This window comes from Mytilus trossulus, chromosome 5 (assembly GCF_036588685.1).
Source record: "Mytilus trossulus isolate FHL-02 chromosome 5, PNRI_Mtr1.1.1.hap1, whole genome shotgun sequence".
In the NCBI taxonomy this organism is placed as follows: domain Eukaryota; kingdom Metazoa; phylum Mollusca; class Bivalvia; order Mytilida; family Mytilidae; genus Mytilus; species Mytilus trossulus.
Genome location: NC_086377.1, coordinates 668,663 through 694,521, shown reverse-complemented (window position 1 = coordinate 694,521; position 25,859 = coordinate 668,663). Strand labels below are relative to the sequence as shown.

At 35.4% G+C, this 25,859-nt stretch overlaps 1 protein-coding gene and 1 long non-coding RNA gene across 2 annotated transcripts; both read left to right on the top strand.

Moving 5' to 3' along the window:
* The first annotated feature begins 1,538 nt into the window (after positions 1–1,538).
* Positions 1,539–8,137, top strand: LOC134718435 (procathepsin L-like). Its single transcript, XM_063580946.1, has 9 exons — positions 1,539–1,650; positions 2,823–2,956; positions 4,528–4,633; positions 5,397–5,549; positions 5,777–5,900; positions 6,294–6,394; positions 6,772–6,937; positions 7,471–7,576; positions 7,894–8,137. Exons 2-9 carry the CDS (start codon positions 2,823–2,825, stop codon positions 7,991–7,993), a joined length of 990 nt encoding a protein of 329 aa, XP_063437016.1. The 5' UTR covers positions 1,539–1,650; the 3' UTR covers positions 7,994–8,137.
* Positions 8,138–17,996: 9,859 nt separating this feature from the next.
* Positions 17,997–25,859, top strand: LOC134718434 (uncharacterized). The gene is made up of 2 exons (XR_010107382.1): positions 17,997–18,192; positions 23,907–25,859. It is a non-coding gene; the product is annotated as an uncharacterized LOC134718434 (long non-coding RNA).

Below are 25,859 nucleotides of genomic sequence, written 5' to 3'. Positions count from 1 at the left end.
AGTCTTTCGCTTACGTTTAGAAGCACAATATATAGACTAGACATAGGTTTCTATCAGACATCTCTTTTTATTCGTACACAATAGTGCTATAGTCATGATAATTCTGCATCTAATTTTGGCAAAAATGTATACCGTGTATACGTTGCCGTTTAATTCTAATATGTAGCGAACATCAGCCCAAAAAATCAATATACGACAAATGGAAAATGGAAATACCGAATATGTCAAAGAGACAACAATCCGACCACAATGCTGAAAACAGCTGAAGGGCACCAATTGGATCGTCAACACAGCAATCAAATCGTTTGACCGGAGGCGGGCCTTTAAAACAAAATGTGTACTAGTTCGGAGAAAATGAGCGTCATACTAAAATCCAAAACATATAAATAAACTAAATTTAAAAAAACATACAAGACAAACAAAGGTCAGAGGCTCGGTCTGACTTCGGACAGGCGCGAAAATGCGGCTGTGTTAATAGACATAGGAAGATGTGGTATGAGTACCAATGAGACAACTCTCCATCCAAATAACAATTTATAAAAGTAAACCATTATAGGTCAAGGTACGGCCTTCAACACGGAACATGTCAGTTTGTGAGGTATCAACTCTCCCCCTATACCTCTATCAGAATTAAACACCCACCATTACAACCAGTAAAAAACTAAGTTTAAAAGAAATCTGAGTCCAATGTCAAAATATGAACTTTTTTATGTTTGAATGTGGTGCTTAGGTCAGCTATAAGAGCCTGTTCAAATATTAAGGTTTCTTGTTACGTGTAAAAATTAGGAAACATATATAGTTTGAAGGTGACGTGAACACAACTCGTTCTTAAGCTGTACTGTTACACCACTGTCCCCGGTTATGAGGGTTGGGTCCCGCTAACATGTTTAACCCCGCCACATTCTGTATTGTTATGTGCCTGTCCCAAATCAGGAGCCTGTTATTCAGTGGTTGTCGTTCTGATTGTTTTACTTTCATTTTTTCATACATAAATTTAAGGCCGTTAGTTTTCTCCTTTGATTTGTTTTTGTCATTTCGGGATCTTTTAAAGCTGACCATGCGGTATGGGCGCTAATCAGTAATTGTTCAATGAAGGCCGTACGGTGACATACATAGTTGTTAAATTAATTTATGTGTCATTTCATCTCTTGTGGAGGGTTGCCTAATTGACAATCGTATACCACATCCACTTTTATTAAACTTTCTTTTATTTTATTTCTAGTTATTTCTTTTTCAGTTTTTACCCCCGCCAATACAGTACATGTATCAAGATTAATTGAATGTTGCCGTTTAACGTCACTTTCAGTTAATATCCTATAGATTGATAAACAGTCGGTATCTATACCTCGAGGTTCGCTTGACCATGTTGAGGGGCTATACTAAATACAAGTTTAGATTTCATTATAGGACAGTTGTTAACATTACATAATCGGCATATATATATATATCTTTATTAGCCTCCCTAAGGAGAGATATTTCCCTAATCATACAGGGAAACTATTACATTGTAATTTTCGTGTCGTCACATGACTAGATATGGCCCTCATGTGAGACATGTGACTATCACTTGACTGTTGGTCTATGTGGATATAAATGTGATTGTTTCGCGTATTAACTTCACTGTTCTCCTCTTTTGACAACAATAGCAAGGTGAGTTTCTTAAATACTTAGAGATTACAAAAATATGTAAACACAATACTGGTATATGCATGAATATTAGAAAGTAAATATTTTTAAATAAAAATCATTCTTTACAAATATCTGTTTATATACTATATGAGCGTTTATGATAAAGATAAGTCCAGTATTTTTAACGGGCTATAAAAGTATATGTAAGAAAATCCATGCATATACTAGTAACAACTTCTTTTTGGAAATAAAATGGTAGGTCTGTGGTACTTTAAACAATCACAAAAAAAAGATATATTAGAAACTAACAAAATAGAATGTTATAATTCGATTACTCTCGCGTAATACACATGATACATGTATTGTTTATATTTTAAAAAAAAATCTGATGAAAGAAGAATTAAACACCGCTCAGAAAGCAAGAGTCATTTTAAACTAGTCGAATATAAGTAAAACGTCGATGATATTTTTCTTACAAGCTAGTTTAAACATATTTATTTTTTATTTATAGTGGATTGGGAAACAAGTTTTGCAACTTATATTAATCCCTTTCCACTTTGCGGGTGCGAGTGCTGCCTTGTAGCGGCATTAGCCTACTCTTTTTCGAAATCTACAAGGGTGTCTTTAACGTGCAAGAGATATGGCTCTCTCTTAACACGGGTCAGCCATTTATCGTCCCCTACCGACGGACTATCATCGTTTCCTCAAGACCATACTCGCAAATGGTGTCAAGGGAGAGCCGAAAATTGAGTTCCTGAAATTTTCATCCCAGACGGGAATCGAACCAGGAACCTTTGTGCTAGTAGTCCGATGCACTAACCACTACACCACGGCTCTCAACCTACAAGTTCTTACAAGCTAGGGTGTTGGATCGTTACGACAAACGATATATGTACACAATAAATAATTATACGACTGTTATCCGAAATACTTTTCATATACTTATACTTCATGTTTCACTTTTTTTATCTTGTCTTTTTTTTAATTTTCAATATTTAGGCTATATATACTTTATAATGGCCTTCTTTGTTTGAATAGAATAGACGACAACAATGACTAAATCGTATGGCAACGTGTCGTCTATAGTTTTTGATATATATAATATACACCAGTAACCTTGTATTTAATATGATATTCGTGTTGTTTTTCTTCTTTTTTTAATGATCCTTACTTAACTGCATTATTTGTTTTAGATGAAACTGTTAGTACTTGTTCTGTGTGTTGGGGTGGCCCTCTCAAAACCTCTGAACCAAGAACTGGATCAAGAATGGGAACTTTACAAAAACACTTACAATAAGAACTATGACGTACATGAACACATTCTAAGGTTAGTATTTCATGATTCCGTCCTGACCAAAACTTACGATTATAGATTTGTGTTTCGTTCCGTTCTGAATAAGAACACATGCTTATGTTAGTTTTTCATTGTGGTCTGACCAAGAACACATGCTTATGTTAATTTTTCATTGTGTTCTGACCAAGAACACATGCTTAGGTTAGTTTTTCATTATTTTCTGACCAAGAACACATGCTTAGGTTAATTTTTCATTGTGTTCTGACCAAGAACACTTGCTTAGGTTAGTTTTTCATTGTGTTCTGACCAAAAACACATGCTTAGGTTAGTTTTTCATTGTGTTCTGACCAAGAACACATGCTTAGGTTAATTTTTCATTGTGTTCTGACCAAGAACACATGCTTAGGTTAGATTTTCATTATGTTCTGACCAAGAACACATGCTTAGGTTAGTTTTTCATTGTGTTCTGACCAAGAACACATGCTTAGGTTAGTTTTTTATTGTGTTCTGACCAAGAACACATGCTTAGGTTAGTTTTTCATTGTGTTCTGACCAAGAACATATGATAAGATAATATGAATAGTATTTCCTTCCGTTCTGTCCAAAAAAACGCATGCTTACGTATATATAACTAGTATATATTTGTTTAGGGGCCAGCTGAAGGAAGCCTCCGGGTGCGGGAATTTCTCGCTACATTGAAGACCTGTTGGTGACCTTCTGCTGTTGTTTTTTTATTTGGTCGGGTTTTTGTCTCTTTGACACATTCGCCATTTCAATTCTCAATTTTATTAGATTGGTATTTCATTCCGGTCTGACCAAGAACACATGCTTAGATTAGTTTTTTATTCCGTTCTGACCAAAAACATATATGCTTAGATTAGTATTTCATTCCGTTCTCAATAAGAACACACGATTAAATTGGTACTAATTCCGTTCTGACCAAGAACAAATGCTAAGGTTAGTTTTTCATTCCGTTCTAACCAAAACATATGCTTAGATTAGTAGTTCATTCCTGTCTGACCAAGAACAAATGCTAAGGTTAGCTTTTCATTAAGTTCTAACCAAGAACTTATGTATATATTAGTATTTCATTCCGTTCTGAACGAGAACACGTGATTTAATCATATTTATTCCGTTCTGCCCAATAACACATGCTAAGGTTAGTATTTCATTCCGTTCTGAACGAGAACACATGATTTAATTAGTATTTTATTCCGTTCTGACCAAGACCACATGCTTATGTAAGTTTTACATTCCGTTCTGACCCAGAACACATGCTTAGCTTAGTATTTCGTTCCCTTCTGACAAAGAACACATGATTAAATTAGTATTTCATTCCGTTCTGATCAAGAACACATGCTTAGGTTCGGTTTTCATTCCATTCTAACTAAGAACACATGCTTGTGCTAGTATTTTATTCCGTCCTGACCAAGAACACGTACACGACTAAATTAATATTTCAGTCCGTTCTTTTTATGGGCACATGATTAAATTATTATTTCAGTAGGTTATGACCATAAAGCAATAACTTTAAGTGTAGTTAGCTATAAAAAAAAAAGCCATGGAATGACAAACGTCAACCTCTGAATTACATATATTTTCAGACGTTTGATTTGGGAAGATAACGTTGCACACATTCAGAAGCACAACCTAGCGGCAGACAGGGGAGAACATACATACTGGCTGGGAACCAATGAATACGCTGATATGGTTAGTAAACAACTAAATACCTGACATACCTGGACATAATAATTACAGTTTTAATTGCGTACATTGGGAGGCAAGTTCATTGTACCTAATTGATTACGCCTTGAAGGAAATTGCTTCCCTTTGATACTTCACCGGGTTTATATTACCATGTAGTTTTAAGGAAAATGGCATGTTCCTGCCACTTTTCATTATGTTGTGGATGTATTATTTTGTTTAGGTCTGGGGCTGACGTGTCAGTAATTACAAGTAGTCCTTTGTTAATTTGTGATGATCATCGTCATTTTGTTAAGTTTCTTCTGTTACATATATTCTAAACATCGGACTCGAACTTTTTTTTCTTTTTAACTGAGTGTTTGTGCGTATTGCTACATGTGTTTGTGTATTCTACATTGGCTAGATATATGTGGAGGGTTGATATTTCATTAATCCTATTTAATAACCCCCAGAATATGTTTGCGCCTGTTCCAAGTCAGGAGTCTCTGGCCTTTGTTATTCATTGTATACTTTTTTTTCTATTTAATATCAATTATGTTTCGGAGTTAAGTGTGTCATCCATTTTCGCTGAACTAGTATATATTTACATTTCTGCTTAGCGGCAAGTTTAGTATAATGTTGGTTATATTAGGCCACTGACGAGTTTATTAATATAATGAACGGATATAAGATGTCAATAAACCGTACAGTCACCTGGTTTGCGCTTCTCAGTCCCACCCATTAGATGTACATTTTTAGTACACTATAATAGTATAATCTTGTTTTTTAGGCCACTGACGAGTTTATCAGTGTAATGAACGGTTATAAGATGTCAGTAAACCGAACAGCTGGCTCTTCATTCCTTGCACCAAGTAATATTGGAGATCTACCCGATACCTTGGACTGGAGGGAGAAGGGATATGTAACACCTATCAAAAATCAGGTATGTATAAAATATCATTACTTAAATGAACGTGGATCAATAAATATGGAGGTCGATTCCCATTATCTATTGTGTTGTAGAAACCCCTTCGAAACTGAATATCATTATCTGTTGTGTTGTAAGAACACATTTATTGTGTTGTAGTATCTCCTTGACATAGACTACCATTATCTAGTGTGTTGTAGGAACATTGTCGAGACCGACTAACATTATTTATTGTGTTGTAGGGACAATGCGGCTCCTGTTGGTCATTCTCTGCTACTGGATCCCTGGAAGGACAGAACTTTAAAAAGACTGGTAAACTGACCTCTCTGTCCGAACAGAATCTAATGGACTGCTCGACAGCTGAAGGTTAATATTATAATTATTCATTCTTTAGTGAAGGCGCAATTTGTCAGTCTGAGTTTTAAAACGCCAAAAGTAATAAAAAAAATAAATTTAGCAAAGACATAACTGTCATGTTGAACCCTGTATTAATAAGATGTATTCTACTCCCATTAAAATACTTTTACTTTTATATTATGTTGGCATGTGTTTGATGTTTTTGTGAGTTAACAAACAAAGTAAAGAAAAGTACAATGTAAATTGGTTAACCCAGCCATCTTGTCTTGTCAATTAGTTGATCCATCCTACATCTATCCATAAATGTACATGTATGCATAAGTGCTTGACCACCAACCCCTTTTAAACTTTTGTTTTTGTAAATTGTGAATCGGAGATAAATTTATGTTTATTTGTTTGTAGGTGATCACGGGTGTAAAGGAGGGTTAATGGACAACGCCTTTAGATATATAGAGAAAAACAAAGGAATTGATACTGAGATGTCTTATCCATATGAAGCTAAGGTGAGGTTCCATACAGGGTTAAATTAATATTTTCATGTAACGGATTTGATGGAAACTTTAACGATAGTGTTTAAAGCTAAAATATCATCTATTTGGAGCAGGATGCATAAAGTAGATCGGTTTTATAAATTGTCCTTCCTTTTTATTACATTCAGAATAAGCGAGTTAATAAATAACTTGATTTTCAACAAAATGTTTATTTCAGTACTTGATAAAATTGAGAAAGGAAATGGTGAATTGTTTATCTATAATTTTTTGTTTATCTATAATTTTTGTAAGGCAAGTGTAAACTTAAGATATTTGTTTGGTGTTGTGTATTTTTCGAATGATATGTGAAGCTTCAAGGTTTTAGAGAACTGTTGTTCTTTTATTTTTAGAATGGTATGTGTAGATTTAAAAGATCTGACGTTGGTGCTACCGACACCGGTTTTACCGACGTACGCCGGGGCAGTGAGGAGGAGTTACAACAGGCAGTAGCCACTGTAGGACCAATCTCTGTAGCTATAGATGCCGGGCATAAATCTTTCCAATTATACAAAACAGGTAATAATAGAAGAGTGACGTCGATATGCAAAGGTACACATTCGTCACAACTCGGTCGATTCCGTAGAGTGGCGGATTCACCCGAGGGAAGATGATTGACACTTATTACTCAGCGTCGCGTAGCAGAAACGACGTTACCGTTTTGGAGTGTTCGTGATGTAGTTAATTTGAATAAATGAATAATGTCGAGGGATAAATAATTATTGATTCGCCAAATAAAAGAATGTAAAATGTGTTTAAATAAGGCCGTTTTTTCCTTTATTTTCGACCTCTTTTGTAACTATTGTTTAACGCCAATAGTGCAGAAATCGTCATTACATAATTTTGGTGTGACTGTCCACAGGCACTTGTCTCAAAAAACATATTCCTATATACCTTAATATAACATTAAGGTATATAGGGAAAAAAAATTGAGACAAGTGCCTGTGTGACTGTCCGTATATTATATTATATATTTCATATTACAGGAGTATACAGCGAGCCAAGATAAGGTGTGACTGTCCATATTTTATATTATATATTTCATATTACAGGAGTATACAGCGAGCCGATGTGCAGTTCAACCAGACTTGACCATGGCGTGCTAGCTGTAGGTTATGGAACTAATATGGGTCAAGATTATTGGCTGGTCAAGAATAGGTGAGTGGACGGCTTAAAGATGTATACACTACCTGCCTCGGTTAACACGAACGTCATAATTTATGGAACTTATATGAAGTATGATTTTTGGCTGGTTAAGAATTCGTGGGTAGACTTTAAAAGCTAGACTTTGAACCTTAATTTTATTGGTCACGTGACTTGGGCATACACCTGTTGATGATCGAACAGTTAGCTGCAGAATCCTCTTAGGTCTTTATCATATTTGACAATTTGTGGAAAATATCTTACAACTTGACTTAATTGTAATTTTTGTGATCCTTAACTAATTTTAATCTTGACGATTTTATATTTTACAGTTGGGGAACCAAGTGGGGTATGGAAGGCTACGTAATGATGTCCAGGAACAAAAAGAATCAATGTGGAGTTGCAACACAGGCCAGTTATCCACACGTGTAGCCTCTCTTTAGATGGTGTGTTCAGGAAATCTCCACATAGTAAAATGGATCAATTTTGTAACACATGAAAACCACAAACATTTATTGTTGATTTTTTATCTATTCTTGTTAACTTTATTTTAAAAGAATAAAGATACTTTATAAATTTCACGTATTACATTTATGTGGTGAATGGTGAATACTCATGCAGAATTTAACTAGGTCGTGTATATTTTTTTGTTTATTAATTTCCAGATGCGGATCCAGGATTTTGATATGGGATTTTCAAGCCTATGTTTGAAGTGGTCTTTTATAATGTCTTACGTACTTATTGTGTATGAAGCCTTTGAAGTTGAGTTATGTTACCGCAAAAACGATATAGATTCATTTGTATTACTAGTATATGGAGTATATATTACATATCTCCCAGTTGATACGATATTCCATACAGATCTTTCATTTCCTATTATGATTTTCATCCAAGAGATCGAAGTCATACGGGTGAAGTTAAAATTATCCCTTCGAAAATTATACGTACAGGCGTCATGGCGTGGTTGACTATCATAGAATATCCTTATGACAGACGACGGATATGTGATTGTTTTGTAACCTCAACCCCGGTCCTCAACCCCGGCCTCTTTTCCACGAATAATACCTACCGAATAAGTATTACGCTTGGTTTGTACTTGCATTAGAAATACGACGTGTGCTACATTATATAATATTATCGTCTTACCCTTCCGGAGCACCCGAGATCCCCCCCCCCAGAATTTGTTTATGTTAATTGTTGTTCATCATGATCATGGCGTTGTCGGTTCGTTTTTGGCTTGTGACATTTAGTTATTCCTTTGATATCTTTCGCCTCTCTGTTGTTATTCTGTGTTCGTTAGTTTGACACGAAAGTCACACAGTACCGATTTAAGTACACTAGCAGTTACTGAAAACGAGTTGAAAATGAACTACAACTTAAAGATCGATAATGTTTTCCTATACTAAAGTATCAATCATAACACATCCAACAGAATGCGGCGGCCTGGGATAAACATGTATCTGGATCCCAACCATTCCATTTGTTAAAAAAGGGCATTCAACAGATTTTATTCTTATGTTGTATTGTTACACCACTGTCCCAGCTTAGGGGGAGTGTTGAGATCCTGTTCACTTGTGTAAACTCGCCACACACGGCATATATGTCTGTTCCAGGTCTTGAGCCTGTAATTTAGTGGATGTCGTTTGTTGATGTGATTCATATTTGTTTTCCGTTCAGTTTTTGTACATAAATAAGGCCGTTATTTTCTCGTTTGAATTGTTTTACATTTATCATTTCGGGGCCTTTTATAGCTTGAATATGCTATATGGACTTTGCTTATTGCTGAGGGCCGTACGTTGACCTATAGTTGTTAATTTGTGTGTCATTTTGGTCTCTTGTAGACAGTTGTCACATTGGCATTTATACCACATCTTCTTTTTTATATTAACTCATCAAATGGACACAAATAGAATTACAACGACCAAAACCACAGAGTTGACGTGGCCGGGTACTTGCATACTAGTATCCCAACAAGAAAACCACACTAGGTACAGATCTGAGAGTACTTGCAGTTACTGACAGATACTTCAAAGCAACGTACAACTTATAATAGAAATCATGCATTTAAGACTAAATAATCAATGAGTACACATCCTACATCCAATGGATTTAGTGTAAGGACTTAATAATTAATAAGTACACATCCTACATGGATTTAGTGTAAGGACGTAATAAACAATAATTACACATCCTACATCCAATGGATTTAGTGTAAGGACTTAATAATCAATAAGTACACATCCTACATCCAATGGATTTAGTGAAAGGACTTAATAATCAATAAGTACACATCCTACATCCAATGGATTTAGTGTAAGGGCTTAATAACAGTTAGAGAAAACATGACCTTGTACAATGCCTAGATAAAGGTATCGACAGATTGTAGATCCATGAATGTGTCTGTGTATATAACAATACTATTCAGTTTGATATTAATTTACTGATTACAAACTCAATATTAATACCAATAGAAACAATTTTCAATGATTGGTAACCTTTAAGGGTAAGTTTATTTAAAGAATCGATAAGTTTACCAGAATCGTTTCTAAATTCCAGTAAACAACATCTCATTAAAAATGAGGATGTGCTAACCCGATTGAAATCGGGTTTCTACAGTTACAACCAAACTTCAAAACCAAATCTTTATATCTATATACGTTCGTTAAAATCAAATACTTCACAACATCACGGCAAAAAATTGTGAAATATAAACATCGTAAGATGGTGCCAAAGGAATATCCCCATCCAAAAAGGGAAAATTAACAATAGGGAAGGAAAAAACGTCCCTTTTGACGTTAATATTAGTGTGGAGTTAACCGTGTAAAACCGAAATATATAAATCTAGGAAAGGAAAGTTATTACTTTGGGTAAATTTCGGTAGTATATTTGGAAAATTCTTGATTATTTAACGAAAACATATCATAGATAACGGTTACTGTTGTTGAATTTATCCAACAAAAAAAAGTAGTATGGTCATAAACTGAGATTTAAAACAGTACAAAAAATATCTGCTATTAAAGGGCGCAATTAGTACCCATTGGAATACATACAATCTGTCGATAAACTTTTTTGCCGAAACGTACATACATATTATCAAGAAGAAAATTAACAGATTCAATCATCTCATCACACCTCCAGTAAGTATATCTATCATATTTGCCTTTCTCATACGTAGAGAAGAAGGCTTTAAATTAGAGGAATATCCTTATGATTGTTTGATTTATTGTTTCAGATCTCCATCATTTCTGATGTCAATTAAAGATATAAGAAAACAGTGTTATACTCATTTATGATGGAGATGACTCAACACTTTTGAGAACTATTGACGTAACATTACAACATGCCTGCAGTGAAGTGCCCAGTACCGGATTGCCAATATGAGACAGATGATCTCGACGCTGTTGTGGTTGCAGCATTGCTAACAACTCATGCAACAGTTCACTCCGTAGCCACTGGCGCCATTGTCTCAGCAAAAGTAGAAAAAGTGAAACGTCCTACTGTCGCATCAGCTGGTTCCAGTGAAGATTGGACATACTTTGTCTCTCGATGGAAAGATTACATACAAGCAACTAAGGTCAGTGGAAAAGACCTTGTTATTCAGCTACTTGAATGTTGTGATGAAACTTTGCGACGAGACATTACAAGATCTGCTGGTGGATCACTAGTTGACAAATCTGAACAAGAAGTACTTGCAGCCATGCGAACTCTGGCAGTGAGAGAAGAAAACACTATGATAGCACGAGTTTCTCTCCATGGCATGACACAGGATCGCGACGAGACAGTTCGTTCATTTGGAGCAAGACTCAGAGGCCAAGCCAGCGTTTGTAAATTCACATTACAATGTACAGGATGTGAACAAAATGTCGACTACACAGAAGCTATTTTACGTGATGTACTTACCCGTGGGCTAAGTGACCCTGATATTCAGTTAGATCTCTTAGGAGACAAAAATCAGGATATGACGCGGGAACAAGTCTTCAAATTCGTTGAGGCCAAGGAAGCCGGTAAGCGTTCTGCATCACGTCTTCTTGATTCACATGGCGCTGAAGCCGCCTCTAGCTCATATCGTAGAAAAAGAAATGCCAATGTGGCCAAAGACACAAAAAAGTACGACAACAACAAAGTTGATTCATGTGGTTACTGTGGAAAAAGGGACACGGAAAAAGTGCTCCACCTAAAATTAGGCAGAAAGAATGTCCTGCATACGGACACACTTGCAAAAACTGTGAACGTGACAATCATTATGAATCTGTATGTCGAAGTAGTACCAGTAAGCCGAAAGTGAAACAAAATGAAGAATGTGAAAGTGCTGTATTTGATTCTCTTTGTGCGGCAACTGTGTCCACTTTAGGAAAAAGAACCATTCAACTTGATCATCATCTTTACTCGCAAATGTATAACACATGGATTAAACGACCGTCACAACCCCAGCCGTTCATCAACATAGTTGTTAAAGTTGTGGAGGATGATTACAAGCAGCTTGGTTTTCAAAACTCCTTAGTGTCTCAACAGAGAAGTACAGTCGTTCCTGCAATGACTGACACTGGTTGTCAAAGTTGTCTTGCTGGCATCAAAGTGCTTTATAAAATTGGACTAACAAAACGTGACCTTATACCGGTAAATATGCAGATGCATGCCGCTAATAATAAAGGCATAGTTATACTTGGGGCCATCATTCTCAGACTATCAGGAAAAGACCAAGATAAGAACGAACTAGAAACAAGACAAATTGTGTACATCACAGACAGCTCAGACAAATTCTTTCTCAGCAAAGAAGCTTGCATTACACTTGGTATAATATCAGAGAACTTTCCTACTATCGGTGAAATTACCGGAAGCGTCACTGATACCTCCGCACTGACAAACGATGTGAACAGGTCCACAACACACATTGATTGCAACTGTCCTAAGAGGCAAAAACCTCCTCCGATACCAGCGACACTTCCGTTCCAACCCACAGAGGAGAACGTACCAAAACTCCAAAACTTTTTACTTGAACACTACAAGTCAAGCACTTTTAATACTTGTGAACACCAACCACTACCTCTTATGGAAGGTCCACCTTTGAAACTTATGATTGACCCTGAAGCAACGCCAGTTGCATGTCATAATCCTGTTCCAGTTCCCTTACACTGGCAAGATGACGTGAAAGCTTCATTGGATCAAGACGTCAGGCTTGATGTTATAGAGCCTGTTCCAGTCGGCGAACCTGTAACATGGTGTCATCGTATGGTTATATGTTCTAAAAAGAATGGAAAATCGAGACGCACAGTAGATTTTCAAGCTCTCAACGCCCATGCAATAAGGGAAACACATCATACACAATCTCCTGTCCATCAGGCAAGATCAGTCCCTCGAGGCAAGAAAAAGACTGTATTTGACGCTTGGAACGGTTACCATAGTGTACCTATCAGAGACGAAGACCGACATCTTACCACCTTTATCACTCCGTGGGGAAGATACAGATACAAGACTGCTCCTCAAGGATACATTGCATCAGGTGATGGTTACACAAGAAGATTCGATGAGATCGTGGCCGAAGACTAAATGTGTCGACGATACCCTTCTGTAGTCTGATGATATTGAGGAAAGTTTCGTTCAAGCTTGTAATTGGTTGGAGCTTTGTGGAAAACATGGAATAACTTTGAACCCAGAAAAATTCCACTTTGCTCAAGATACAGTTGAGTTTGCTGGATTTGAAATAACAAACAACAGTGTGCGCCCTTGTAAAAGATACCTGCAAGCAATTTTGGATTTCCCTACACCGAAGAACATAACAGACGTTCGATCGTGGTTTGGCCTTGTCAATCAGGTTTCGTATGCATTTAGTATGGCCGATCGCTTAAAACCATTTCGTCAATTAATCAAACCTGGTACACCATTTTTCTGGGATAATCAGCTGGAAACTATCTTTCAAGAAACAAAGACAGTAATTATTAGCGAAATCGAGGAAGGAGTACGCATATTTGATAAATCCAAACCGACTTGCTGAGCAACTGACTGGTCAAAGTCCGGACTTGGATTCTGGTTATTCCAAAAACATTGCAATTGCCAAAAGATTATACCATTCTGTTGTAACGAGGGTTGGAAAATAACACTAGTAGGCAGTCGCTTCACTCATGGTGCTGAATCACGGTATGCTCCAGTAGAGGGTGAAGCTTTAGCTGTTGTTGACGCACTAGATAAAGCCAGGTATTTCGTTCTTGGTTGTGAAGAACTTATTATTGCCGTAGATCACAAACCGCTACTCAAAATTTTTGGTGACCGATCACTTGAACAGATTTCAAACACCAGGCTACGAAACCTCAAGGAAAAAACACTGCGTTACAAGTTCAAAATGATGCATGTCCCAGGAGCAAAACATCGTGCTGCAGATGCTGTTTCGCGGAACCCAACAGGAAATAATTCAGAGGAACTCAAGTTAATTGACGACATAGCATTGATTACAGAAGGCAGCAACCAATTCGATTACTTGTCTTTTCATGCTATTCAACACAATTTCTTGTCATCAATCATGAAAGATGATTGTTGTGATGTATGTTCAGACGAAGAACTTCAACTTGCCGCAGCTTCATCAATAAACACCTTACAATCAATCACTTGGACCATTGTACGTGTTGCTACCAACAGTGACGATGATATGGTTAAATTGGTAGAAATAATCGAGAATGGAATGCCTGAGTTCCGTCATGAAATGCCTACTGAACTTCTCTTCCAATTTCGAGAAGACCTCTACACAGTAGATGGTGTAGTCATGTATAAGGATCGCATTGTAATTCCTCCTGCACTCCGCAAAAATGTCTTGACAGTACTCCACTCAGCACACCAAGGTATAACATCAATGATGTCAAGAGCAGATTCGTCAGTCTTTTGGCCTGGAATAACCCCAGATATCACTACTCTACGCAATGAGTGTTTTCAATGCAACCGAATGGCACCATCACAACCATGTGCTCCACCAACACCACTTGTGTACCCAGATTATCCTTTCAAGTGTTTGTGCGCTGATTTCTTCCGTTATAAAGGCGTCAATTACCTGGTGGTCGTAGACAGATATTCTAACTGGCCAGTCATTGAGAGGGCCCATAATGGTGCACAAGGTCTAATTGACTGTCTACGAAGAACATTTGTTACTTACGGAATACCCGATGAATTATCATCAGACGGAGGACCAGAATTTACTGCCTCTACAACAAGACAATTCCTTAAAGTATGGGGAGTGCATCATCGCCTTTCATCGGTTGCTTTTCCGCATAGCAATTGCAGGGCTGAAGTTGGCGTAAAAACAGTCAAACGCTTAATCACTGATAACACTGGACCAAACGGTGAACTTGAAACAGATTCTTTACAGCGAGCTATCCTACAATATCGCAATACACCTGACAGAGACACAAGATTATCACCAGCTATGTGTGTATTTGGACGCCCTATTCGTGATTTCATTCCAATTCTTCCTGGTCGGTATAAACCGCATGACACATGGCGTGACACTTTATCAAAACGCGAGGAGGCTTTAAGACATAGACACATGAAAGTAGCAGAAAAACTTTCCGAACACACAAAACAACTACCTCCATTGACTATTGGTGACCATGTCCGAATCCAGAACCAGATTGGTGCGAATCCATTGAAATGGGACAAAACAGGACAAGTTATTGAAGTAAGACAATTTGACCAATATGTAATACGGGTTGATGGATCGGGTAGAGTTACCCTTCGCAACAGAAAATTTATTCGGAAATACGAACCAGTGAACAAATACCCAGAAAGGATATCAATTGACACTGATTTGAAATTAATAGCAAAAAAAATAAAGCCAGTGATACATGAATCATCTCCTAAGGGAAAAACAAAGCTCTCTACTGCTCCCTGTGCAGAAAAGAACGTTCTCACTGAAGACTTGTCTACTTCGCCAGATGAACAGAATTGCGAGGATCGAGACTCTTGTCAAAATGAGTCACAACCTACAGATATTGCGTTGAATCATTTACAACTACCAAACGTGCCAACAGCAACAGAGGGTCTGAAAACGCCCATTTCACAAAGCACTCCGTTGGGTTTGACACAAACTAATTCTTCGCCGCCTAAAGAAGCTTCAACTCCAATCAGACAATCCAGTCGTCAAAGAAAAGAACCGTTATGGCTCCAAGATTACGAACATTAGTTTGAACAATACATTTCATATAAACACTTTGTTTTATACACTAGATCAAAAGAGAGATCTTCTATTCATCAGTCATCGTTATATTTCAAATGGACATACCAATGACTTGTGGGGGATAGAGGAATATCCTTATGATTGTTATTAATTATTTGATTTATTGTTTCAGATCTCCATCATTTCTGATGTCAATTAAAGATATAAGAAAACAGTGTTATACTCATTTATAAATGAGTTACAGTAAATATATTTTCATGCATTCAAATTTACCAAACGAGCATTCAGTTTAATAGGAAAACTTTTCCTCTCCGTTGAAATTCTTCAATAGAGCAAATTACATTGATGATTAATATTGAACATTTGGTATTTGTCCGTGTTCTGAGCGACACGTACATGAAGGTCATAAATTAATTTGTTGAATGAAATCAAATCTGTAATTACTAATGGGTGTCGTAGATGATCGTCGTAAATTCTTGGTGTCCTATATATCTTTATTCTCATCACCAAATACATAGATACAGAGCAGACATGCATGTATAATACAATATAGTAACTACATAAACATAAATAGACAATATATATACTACAACAAAAAAGACAAAAGAACTTATTCAAGAGGACACCCTCGCTTGTTTATAATTTGTATAACTTACATACATTTATGAAATCTGTCCTATTTGTAGGCGACATAATTTCAGGAAATTATGAATATATTATTAACTTCAAATTACGAACAGAAAAACTAAAAAATGTTTTAAAATAAAAAGTCACCTAAATCTTTAGCTTTCCAAAAATTCAGTCTGAGAAGAAGTATAGTTCCAATATTCCGATACAATAGAAATTAATAAAAAAAAAAACAAGGAATTTTAATTTAAATAATTCAAAATTCTGAAAGGCATTTTATTAGAATATTTCGTTCACTTAATGCAATAGTATTTGATTTAAAAAACCTGACTGCGAAATTAAATTAGTTGTAACTCAAATGTATTTAGAACTGAAAAATTTAAACTGTAAATAGAAAAAGCCTTGATAACTCCTCACTAAAATATTACATGATTTACATATCCATTCATACTCTCAATCAAGACTCAAGTTCAACTACAGTTCCCACCTTTTCTTCAGTGTACTCTAAGTCTTGTGTTACCTAATGTATATAATTAAATTATTTTTTATTAAACGGCATTTCCCAAATTAAAAAATAGTCCTTCATCACTAAGAACACTCATTTCACTCATGTTTGGGAAAATCAATGTACCTTCTCTAAAAAACGATTAATATTAGCCGTCGTGAAGAAGCTCAATGAAAATTACATTATATTTTGGAAAAATTGTCTCTTTAATGATGATAATTCAATAAATGGAAATAAACTAAGAACCTACAGAAAATTTAAAGTTAAGTATGAACTAGAAAAGTACCTTTTATTGAATTTAGATAAAAATGTTACAAAAAATTATGCTAAAATAAGAATAAGTAATAGTATGTTGGCTGTTGAACGTGGAAGATACAACAAAACAGCTCTAGAAAATCGAATATGTCCTTTATGCCATAAAGAGTTGGAAGATGAATTTCATTTCATCATTACATGTTCAGAAATTAATAAAACTAGGATCAAAATGTTTAATGAAATTTCGTATATTGTCCCCTGTTTTAATTCCATGAGTGAAGAAAATAAATTTGATTTTATATTTTCCTGCGAAGAATGTGATATTTTACTTATCATTGTTAACTACATAAGTGAAATGTATAATGAGAGAAACAGTTATAATGTCAATATATGAACTGTGTAATGTATATTATAACATATTTTTTGATACATAAGCATAATATTTTAATACATAACTTTAAAGAGGAAGCATGCTGTCAAAAATAGTATTATAATTAATACTATTAATCTATGTTTTTGTTTTTCTTTCAATGCTACATGTTTGTAGTGTAACTGTTTATTGACTATCGTTTTGTAATTTTAATATGCCTGTTTGTTTGTTTTTTTGTTGTGTATTTTAGTAACAATCCTATTGTTTGGATTTCAAACTAATAAAATTCTTATTCTTATTCTTATTCTTATTCTAAGAACACGATTTTCATGCATTCTTCACAATTCACATGACTTTGGTGCGCATACGGACACCTCCCCCTCCCCCTCCCCAATAATGTTTGAATTCAGTTCAGCTGACACTACCCAGACAGAAGGGAGACTGTTCCAATCCTTGATGGGACGAGTTTAACTAGGACGAATTGGTTAGGATTACGGTATTAAATAAATTTTACCCACAACTCCCGGCATTTCAATAATAAATGTGAAACGTGGTTTCCGGTGAATACGAAAGCTACAGGCCTACCGGCTAGCATATTTTAGCGAAATTTGGCCAGATAACTGCAAAAATGGTTGACTACGGGTCAGGTCCAATTAAAGAAAGTATAGACAATAGTGTATTTATAGTTCCTGGCATTATAATTGGCGCTTTATTTGGTAAGTATCGACAGGTGCTCCTTGTTTACCTTTCTCATTTTGACACCTGTCAAATTTTATTGTACAAATATGTACACGTGGACTTTACCTTTTCACTATCAGAACTGATTTGATTGATAATTAAAAACAAATGCATTATAACATTTACTAGATATTTCTAATCAACAAAACAGCAAACAACCATACAAAATTACACTATTTGCTGGCTATATGAAGAACACGTTGGGACTATGCACTTGGATGAACTCCACTTAAGGAACTTGACAAAAAAGGATATAAATATTTGCACTCATAAAATTTCCCTTAAAATCAAAGATAATTTGTTATGTTACAGTAAATTCATCCCCATGTTAATCCTAAAACTGTTTATTACATGATGTATTATAAAAAAATATATACCATATGCCATCTTCTTCTGTTTGTATTGCCTTTCTTTAAGGGGACGACCATTTGATATTCTGGGGGGGCCAGGAGGATTTGTTTTTGATCGGTTATTTATTTTTGTAACCTCAGAGGACAGATTATTCATTTTCTGCACTATTGAAGCAAGATTTTTCATTTTCATTAAGGAAAGGGACTGATTATTCATTTTCACAACAATATTAATGATATTCGAAAACATACAATTTTTTAGACATTTGTTAGTTACATGTATGAATAATACATGTATAGTCAAGTCATAATGTACCATTTAATCAGAAAAGATCATTATCCCCTGCAGAAATTTTAAGATTCAAGATTTCATTCATAACCATGATAACCTCAGACACATTCTTGCATGTGTAGAAGAGGACAATATAATATACAAACATTTTAAGATAATACATAGCGATACAGGACGATCGAAACATAAATACATAGTAATAATAATATTATAAAAGACAATTGTATAATTAGATTTTATTTAAGTATTTTATAATTTTCTTCACATAATAAATAATGAATCATTTATGTTCCCAAGCAATATACATGTATGTCATAAGTTGAACTAGTTTTACCTAGCCTCTTTGAAAAGTATTGTTCAACATATTTTGCCGAGCGGAGCGAGGCAAAAAATTTTTGGAAGGGCTTTTGGAACCGCTGAAGGCCCAAGAAGCTATAGACATGCTGAGTTATTTATTTTCAATACATTGCAAGTCAGGTTATTTATTTTCAAACTACCACAGAACAAACCATTTATTTTTGTGATTATCAAGGCTGAGTTATTTATTTTCAAAATCCTCCTTGCCCCCCCCCCCCCCCCCCCCAGAATATCAAATGGTCGTCCCCTAAGGAACACCAAGAATATCTTGTCATGAATGTTATGTACACTATCTACATATCTCCAATTCTCCTCACAGAATGTTTTATATATACACAAGCATACACGACCCACTTTTCCACTTTTATCAATTAATTTTTCAAATCATTATCAAAAATAATTATTTAAATTGTCTTTAGTGGAATTTAATATAGTTTTAAAAATATACGTTAAATTTTAAAAGACTACATTGCCAATATCTCCAGCAATCAGATTTATAGAGTCACTGTTCATATAGTATACATGTAAATTTTTAACCGTAGAGAATTATTTTAACTCATTGAGTGTATTTAAATTATGCATATCAGTTGATTTTTTCCCCCTCGCAATATCTTAATGTAAATATTTTCACATTTATATATGTGAAGTTTTAGATGTATGTAAAGTAAATATTTTTTACGAAACATTTTTAAATATTTTTTTCTTAAGTTTTATTCATCATGTTGAAAATACTTTAAAATCATAGTTATTATTTTTAAAAATATAGTATTTCAAGGTATCGTTGGATTTTTTAGAAAATGTATATATATTTTGTGCAATGTGTCTCATAAGCCAAATGATATGGCTGGGTATTGATTGTTCTATGTATGTTTTAATATTGTTGTATGATATGTATGTCAATCAATATGTGACACAATAATAAAATAAATTATTATTATTATTATTTTGTATCACAGACACTACCACATTGTTTATATGCCAGTGATCCCAACCAGATTAAAACACATACGGTGCAGTCCAGTGTTTCCGTATACTTCACTTTATTAAAGTGAGAAAACTTATTGAAATGATTTGTGTGAACTAATTAATAACATACTTTTTAAAAAAATTATCTTTAATTATAAAAAAAGAAGATGTTGTATGATTGCCATTTGCCAATGAGACAACTGTTCACAAGAGACCAAAATGACACAGACATTAACAACTATGGGTCACTGTACGACCTTCAACAATGAGCAAAGCCCAAAACGTATAGTCAGCTATAAAAGGCCACGATATGACAATGGAAAACAATTCAAACGAGAAAATAAACGGCCTTATTTATATAAAAAAATGTGTAACACACAAACAAACGACAACCACTGACTTTCAGGCTCCTGACTTTCGACAGGTTTTTGTCTGTCCTGGAGCATATAGCAATTACTCTGTTTTCTGTAGTGGAGCAGGTGACAGTTACTCTGTTTTCTGTAGTGGAGCTGGTGGCAATTACGCTGTTTTCTATAGTGGAGCAGGTGGCAATTACTCTGTTTTCTGTAGTGGAGCAGGTGGCAGTTACTCTGTTTTCTGTAGTGGAGCAGGTGGCAGTTACTTTGTTTTCTGTAGTGGAGCTGGTGGCAATTACTCTGTTTTCTATAGTGGAGTAGGTGGCAATTACTCTGTTTTCTGTAGTGGAGCAGGTGGCAATTACTCTGTTTTCTATAGTGGAGTAGGTGGCAATTACTATGTTTTCTGTAGTGGAGCAGGTGGCAGTAACTTTGTTTTCTTTAGTGGAGCTGGTGGCAATTACTCTGCTTTCTATAGTGGAGCAGGTGGCAGTTACTCTGTTTTCTATAGTGGAGTAGGTGGCAATTACTCTGTTTTCTATAGTGGAGCATGTGGCAGTTACTTTGTTTTCTGTAGTGGAGCAGGTGGCAATTACTCTGTTTTCTATAGTGGAGCAGGTGGCAATTACTCTGTTTTCTGTAGTGGAGTAGGTGGCAATTACTCTGTTTTCTGTAGTGGAGCAGGTGACAGTTACTCTGTTTCTGTAGTGGAGCTGGTGGAAATTACCCTGTTTCTGTAGTGGAGCAGATGACAGTTACTATGTTTTCTGTAGTGGAGCTGGTGGCAATTACTCTGTTTTCTATAGTGGAGCAGGTGGCAGTTACTCTATTTTCTGTAGTGGAGCAGGTGGCAATTACTCTGTTTTCTATAGTGGAGCTGGTGGCAATTACTCTGTTTTCTGTAGTGGAGCTGGTGGCAATTACTCTATTTTCTATAGTGGAGCAGGTGGCAGGTACTCTGTTTTCTGTAGTGGAGCTGGTGGCAATTACTCTGTTTTCTGTAGTGGAGCAGGTGGCAATTACTCGTTTCTGTAGTGGAGCAGGTGGCAGTTACTCTGTTTTCTGTAGTGGAGCTGGTGGCAATTACTATGTATTCTGTAGTGGAGCAGGTGGCAGTTACATTGTTCTCTGTAGTGGAGCTGGTGGCAATTACTCTGTTTTCTGTAGTGGAGCAGGTGGCAATTACTCTGTTTTCTGTAGTGGAGCAGTTGACAGTTACTCTGCTTTTTGTAGTGGAGAAGGCAACAATTACTCTGTTTTCTATAGTGGAGCAGGTGGCAATTACTCTGTCTTCTATAGTGGAGTAGGTGGCAATTACTCTGTTTTCTGCAGTGGATCAAGTGGCAATTATTCAGTGTTTTCTGTAGTGGAGCAGGTTGCAGTTTTCTGTATTGGAATAGTTGGAAATAACTCTACCTTTTGTAGTGGAACAGGTCGCAATTCCTCTGTTTTCTGTAGTGGAACAGGTCGCAATTCCTCTGTTTTCTGTAGTGGAGCAGGTGGCAATTATATGTGTATTTTATAGTGGAGCAAGTGGCAATTACTCTGTTTTTTATAGTGGAGCAGGTGACAATTACTCTGCTTTTTATAGTGGAGCAGGTGGCAATTACTCTGTTTTCTGCAGTGGAGCATGTGGCAATTACTCTGTTTTCTATAGTGGAGCAGGTGGCAGTTACTCTGTTTTCTGCAGTGGAGCAGGTGGCAATTACTCTGTTTTCTGTAGTGAAGCAGGTGGCAATTACTATGTTTTCTGTAGTGGATCAGGTGGTAATTATTCTGTTTTTTGTAGTGGTTCAAGTGGCAATTACTCTGTGTTTTCTGTAGAGGAGCAGGTTACAGTTTTCTGTATTGGAATAGTTGGAAATAACTCTACCTTTTGTAGTGGAACAGGTCGCAATTCCTCTGTTTTCTGTAGTGGAGCAGGTGGCAATTACATGTGTTTATTTTATAGTGGAGCAGGTGGCAATTACTCTGTTTTTTTTTATAGTGGAGCAGGTGGCAATTACTCTGTTTTTCATAGTGGAGCAGGTGGCAATTACTCTGTTTTCTGCACTGGAGCAGGTGGCAATTACTCTGTTTTCTGTAGTGGAGCAGGTGGCAGTTACTCTGTTTTCTGCAGTGGATCAGGTGGCAATTATTCTGTTTTCTGTAGTGAAGCAGGTGGCAATTACTATGTTTTCTGTAGTGGATCAGGTGGCAATTATTCTGTTTTTTGTAGTGGATCAAGTGGCAATTACTCTGTGTTTTCTGTAGAGGAGCAGGTTGCAGTTTTCTGTATTGGAATAGTTGGAAATAATTCTACCTTTTGTAGTGGAACAGGTTGCAATTCCTCTGTTTTCTGTAGTGGAGCAGGTGGCAATTACATGTGTTTATTTTATAGTGGAGCAGGTGGCAGTTACTTTGTTTTCTGTAGTGGAGCTGGTGGCAATTACTCTGTTTTCTATAGTGGAGTAGGTGGCAATTACTCTGTTTTCTGCACTGGAGCAGGTGGCAATTACTCTGTTTTCTGTATTGGAGCAGGTGGCAGTTACTCTGTTTTCTGCAGTGGATCAGGTGGCAATTATTCTGTTTTTTTTGTAGTGGATCAAGTGGCAATTACTCTGTGTTTCTGTAGAGGAGCAGGTTGCAGTTTTCTGTATTAGTTGGAAATTACTTGTTTCTGTATTGGAGCCGGTGGCAGTTACTCTGTTTTCTGCAGTGGAGCAGGTGGCAATAACTCTGTTTTCTGAAGTGGAGCAGGTGGCAGTTACTTTGTTTTCTGTAGTAGAGCAGGTGGCAATTACTCTGTTTTCTGTAGTGGAGTAGGTGGCAATTACTCTGTTTTCTATAGTGGATCAGGTGGCAATTACTCTGTTTTCTGCAGTGGAGCAGGTGGCAATTACTCTGTTTTCTGTAGTGAAGCAGGTGGCAATTACTATGTTTTCTGTAGTGGAGTAGGTGGCAATTACTCTGTTTTCTATAGTGGTCACTGGATCAGGTGGCAATTATTCTGTTTTTTGTAGTGGATCAAGTGGCAATTACTCTGTGTTTTCTGTAGAGAAGCAGGTTGCAGTTTTCTGTATTGGAATAGTTGGAAATTACTTGTTTTTGTAGTGGAACAGGTCGCAATTACTCTGTTTTCTATAGTGGAACAGGTCGCAACTACTGTAGTGGAAAAGGTAGCAATAACTCTCTTTCTGTAGTGGAGCAGGTGGCAATTACTCTGTGTTTTCTGTAGTAGATCAGGTTGCAATAACTCTATTTTTGCAATGGAATAGGTGACAATTACTCTGCTTTTACTTGCATCATTGCACAGGAAGTTTTTACAAGTATATCTTTTGACAAAATGACTAATTTCTTTCATTTAATTTAATTTCTGTTTTCTTTTTCAGCATTTTTTGCCTATAAGTTGATAAAAAGTCTCAGAGACAAAGAAAAAATGAAACAAGAAAAAAAGGAATTAAAAGAAAAACGGAAAGAAAAAGATCAAGCCAAAAGAACAAAAAAGAAATGAGTTGTCTCCCCTTTTAGGATATTTAAATTAATTTCATTGGATGGAAATATCATGTGATTAAATGGATGGACAAATGTGAAACATAAATATAGCAACTAAGTGCAATTTGACAGAAGACTTTTATAAATGATGTCAGAAATATGATTGAATTTGTAGACTTTAAAATTTTTATTGATTTTTATGTCAGATGTAAAGATGGTTATGGAGTAAAATAATTTTGTGCATAAATAAATAAAATCTGAAGTTAGTTTGTATGATGTAGTTTATAAAAAAGATAAATAGCAAAGCATTCTGGTCACGGGTTAGTTATAGGTCAGATGTATACCAACCAATATATACTCAAAATGAGAGAAACTATTTATTTTGATAAAGCATTGTAATAGTAAAATTCAAATCTCTTAAACAAGAGCTAATTTATGGGAAGGAACAGAATTAATGAACATCTGATTTAAAGTTAGATATAAACTTTACTTATGAGAAAACTATCACTGACATGTACTAATGAGCAGTGTTAATTTGTTATAGATTAAGTCCATAATACAATATTGTTGATAATTAGTCTGACTGCTGGTGAATCATTAAGGCCAAAATATATTAAATACTTGTTCACTTTGTTTTATGACATGGATTCACTTTTTGTCTTTTTACAACAATAAATGTTTCTGAAAATTTAATTTTACTTTCAGTTTCAATCATTTAATATATTTTTTATCATGTGTTGATTTAACCATAACAATGTTAATTATTATTTGTAAAGTATTATAAATAGATGCAAGAGTTATCATAGTTATTGTAATGTTTTTCATTTCAAACATTATTTTCAAAGTATTATAAACATTGATAAATGGATACAAGAGTCGGTGCAGTGTTTACATTGAATGGAATAAGAGTGAAATTTTAAAGTATTTACCAGTTTGATGATTATAAAAACATAAAGCCTATTGATTGTAATTGATTGTAATTGATTGTAATTGATTGTAATTGATTGTAATTGATTGTAATTTCTCAACAAACTGAAATACTCAGCAGAAATTAGTTCTCCTGCATTGACTTTAATTTTATATTGGTATTAATCAATAGATAGAACTTTGAGTTATCTCCCTTTGTCCCCATGTAAGGCAATGTACACAATTCCCTGCACGAGTCAACATGGTGAAGATTACACAATTGACCAGTCATGCCAATAGGCTTTAGAAAGAAGTTGTTTTCATTTGTTTAACCAATGTTGAATTCATCACTTTGATCTGGTAAAGATTGTCTATCTGTCTAGCTAGTTTCTTATGTTTAAATTTGGTTCCTAAAGGGAAATAACCCTAACATTAATTATTGGAAAGTCAACCTTTACTTTTGATTGGTCTGTATGGAAGAAGCCAAAGGGAAGTAACCCTAACTTCACTTATTTCAATGGAAAGTCAACCTTTAACTTTGATTGGTCTGTATGTAAGAATAAGTTGTTCATTTGTCAATTTTATTAAATGGCTTTAGAAATGTGAACCCGTATATATAGCAACTAAGTTTATTCTTTTTGTTCATTAATTTATTAAAAACTTTGAAATGATCCGTTTTGGAATAATTATGGTAAGTTTTATTTGACCATTGTACTTTTTAATGATCCGTTTCTATATATGGTTACCATAGTTTCTAACTTATTATATACAGTTTTATATGACCATTGTATTTTTAAAGATTTTAACGCCATACGTATTTGCCATAGACATTCACTGTTTGAATTTAGCATAAAATATCATGTGTGACTTGTCTTCAATAAGCACTAACAAAATGATCACCATCTGAAAAATACAAATTGATAATTTACAGAGTTGTCTCCCAT

What these genes read in the sequence shown, in the direction of transcription:
- LOC134718435 (XM_063580946.1), top strand. Translation starts at nt 2,823, where the DNA reads ATGAAACTGTTAGTACTTGTTCTGTGTGTTGGGGTGGCCCTCTCAAAA. An exon ending in GTACATGAACACATTCTAAG is followed by an intron (nt 2,957 to 4,527) that starts GTTAGTATTTCA and finishes ATATATTTTCAG; the next exon opens with ACGTTTGATTTGGGAAGATA. An exon ending in TAACACCTATCAAAAATCAG is followed by an intron (nt 5,550 to 5,776) that starts GTATGTATAAAA and finishes ATTGTGTTGTAG; the next exon opens with GGACAATGCGGCTCCTGTTG.